The 2,347-nt window shown below is 44.7% G+C and overlaps 1 protein-coding gene across 1 annotated transcript; it reads right to left on the minus strand.

Annotated features, from left to right (window-relative positions):
- Positions 1 to 981: 981 nt before the first annotated feature.
- LOC109703958 (NAC domain-containing protein 68-like) lies at positions 982 to 2,347 on the minus strand. The gene is made up of 2 exons (XM_020224709.1): positions 1,809 to 2,347; positions 982 to 1,688 (listed from the first exon to the last, which is right to left on the minus strand). Exons 1-2 carry the CDS (start codon positions 1,866 to 1,868, stop codon positions 1,284 to 1,286), a joined length of 465 nt encoding a protein of 154 aa, XP_020080298.1. The 5' UTR covers positions 1,869 to 2,347; the 3' UTR covers positions 982 to 1,283.

Consider the following 2,347-nt stretch of genomic DNA (forward strand, 5'->3'; position numbering starts at 1 on the left):
GCGTAGGGAGAGTCGAATGTACGTGACTTTCACTTTGTTTCTGGAGGCCACAAAAGTGCAATTATGGCTTTCCCTGGATTTCTTAGGATATCGCCGTATCGAGGTACCTGTTTAATAAGCGGGTCGTCTTCGCGTAAGGGAACCTTGTTCCGATTATCAAACAGCTCGCTCGTATTTGGATCGATTAGACAACTTGGAAACTCGTGATTGATCTCGATACCAATTAAGACAGTTTGGTTTCTCTACAAATGTTTCTCGATCGAGTCTCATTACCGCGCGGATTTACAACTCTATGATCTTATCTGTTACATCAAGCAATGGTCCCTAGAGTGTGTATTGGCTTTACACTACTGATGCTGACAATAAGTTGGTACTAATCAACCAATCATAAAGTAAATGAAGATTAATTCTTCTGTACATATTTTTCAGTAACCTTTTAATCAATGTGACTTTATTAGTTTCTGATGAACAACACAGCGATACACGTAAAAATTCTCTCAACAGAGCTGGTGACATGATGATAGTTTAAATCATAGAATACTCTTCCTCGTCTCCGCGTCTCGTATCGCTGTCGATTCTGCAGAGAATATCTTCAGAGAAGAGATGCATGGCTTCATACGTTATTTAATTACAAGTGGTTCGATTTTTTCATTCATCACTCTTTTCTGTATGATATCGACAACTGCGCATTTGAATAAGTCGTGTTTTAGATCACAACTACTATATTTGTAGACATCGACAAAACTCTACATTATTTAACATATTCTAAGTATGTTATAACCATATCTGCTAAAACTCCTTACAATAGCAATGTTTCTTTACTGAGTAACCTTGTTTTTAGTTGTGAGAGAGGATTATTTTGGTGGATAATTTGTGCGTAAAACAAACATGATTGTATCTTTACTCATACAATCAGTAGTGAACATTGCTGCATCTTTTCCTTTTTCATAACTGAATCAAAGATATATATATATATATATATATATATATTTTCCCCTTCATTAAATCATGCTTAAAATTTACCACAACCATTTAACCAAAACATATATAAAATTGTCCACCCCTAATTCTACTACCCATTACCCTATACACATACATATATTTTTTTTGCTCCTAATTGTTCATGGGAGTATATATTCTTTTACTAAACGGCGAAAAAAAGAAAAAAGAAACAAAAGAATCATGCAAACATAAAATTTAACCTTCCCTAGCACTAAATTATACCCCCCCCCTACTCTTTTCTCTGGTTTCTTCTGTATATACAGCTAAAGATGATCAGAAATTCAAAACGGTGGCAAGTTCATAGTTTGGTTCGAGTTCGGCTTCGGCGAACTGAGGCCCGGGAAGTAGAAGCTCGGGTTCGACATGTCGAAGGTCGGCGTCGGCGTCGCGGGTCCGAAGCCGGTGTAGGCGCTCTGCAGATCATCCAGGTTCAGGTCCATGAACCACTCGCTGTCCTCCTTGATCTGGCACACTTCGGTGGACTGGTGGTTCGGGTAGGCCTCCGGCCTAGCCGCCGCCTTGTCGAACACGTCGTTGTCGATGTCCGACTCCGGCGTCCGGAAGCTGTTCGACCCCGAGTCGTCGGTCGAGTCGGTCGTCATCATCGAGGCCTCCTCCTTCTGGCTCTGCATCTTCTCCCAGCTGTTCTTCTTGTTGTACAGCCGGCACAGCACCCAGTCGTCCAGCTGCGCGAATTTTAGAGCAGAGCAGCAGAAGTTAGAATCCGACACGCAAGGAATTTAAAAATTCTTGAAATTTGAAATTTGAGATTTGAAATTTGAGATCTGAAAGAGGGCGGGGCGTACTCTGAGGCTTCCTTTCTTGTTGGGGGAGCGGGAGGTGTCGGCGAGGCGGTACTCGTGCATGATCCAGTCGGTCTTGGCGCCGCGGGGGGCCTTGCCGGAGTAGAAGACGAGGGCTTTCTTGATCCCGAGGGGGCGGTGGGTCCCCTTGGGCACGACGGGCTTGTCGGCCCCCGTCGCCTTCCAGTAGCCCCTCCCGGCGGCGCGGTTCGGCCGCGACCCGTTCGGGTACTTGCGGTCGCGGGGGGTGAAGAAGTACCACTCCCTCTGCCCGAATAATGCCTTCTCTGCTCACAAAACACACATAACTGTCAAATTCAATTCAAACGCGCGAAACAGAAATTTATTTATTTCACAGATACAGAGACACATAACAACATATATGTCGCGCAAAATCTGCTTCGAGATCCGCAACCCCCAGCCGCCGGGGAGAATGCGCACGGATCTCGAAGCAGATCCGACCGGGAGGCAAGAGTTCTTCTAGCTGATCGATCTAATCTAACGTTCGGGAATATTATTCGGGCGCCCATCGGATCCGCTTA

The sequence above is a fragment of the Ananas comosus genome, unplaced genomic scaffold (genome assembly GCF_001540865.1).
Source record: "Ananas comosus cultivar F153 unplaced genomic scaffold, ASM154086v1, whole genome shotgun sequence".
Classification (NCBI taxonomy): domain Eukaryota; kingdom Viridiplantae; phylum Streptophyta; class Magnoliopsida; order Poales; family Bromeliaceae; genus Ananas; species Ananas comosus.

Excerpts from the sequence above, each read along its gene's own strand:
- LOC109703958 (XM_020224709.1), bottom strand. The coding sequence starts at position 1,868 with ATGCACGAGTACCGCCTCGCCGACACCTCCCGCTCCCCCAACAAGAAA. Across the intron at positions 1,689-1,808 it reads ACAAGAAAGGAAGCCTCAGA|CTGGACGACTGGGTGCTGTG; the intron begins GTACGCCCCGCC and ends AAATTCGCGCAG.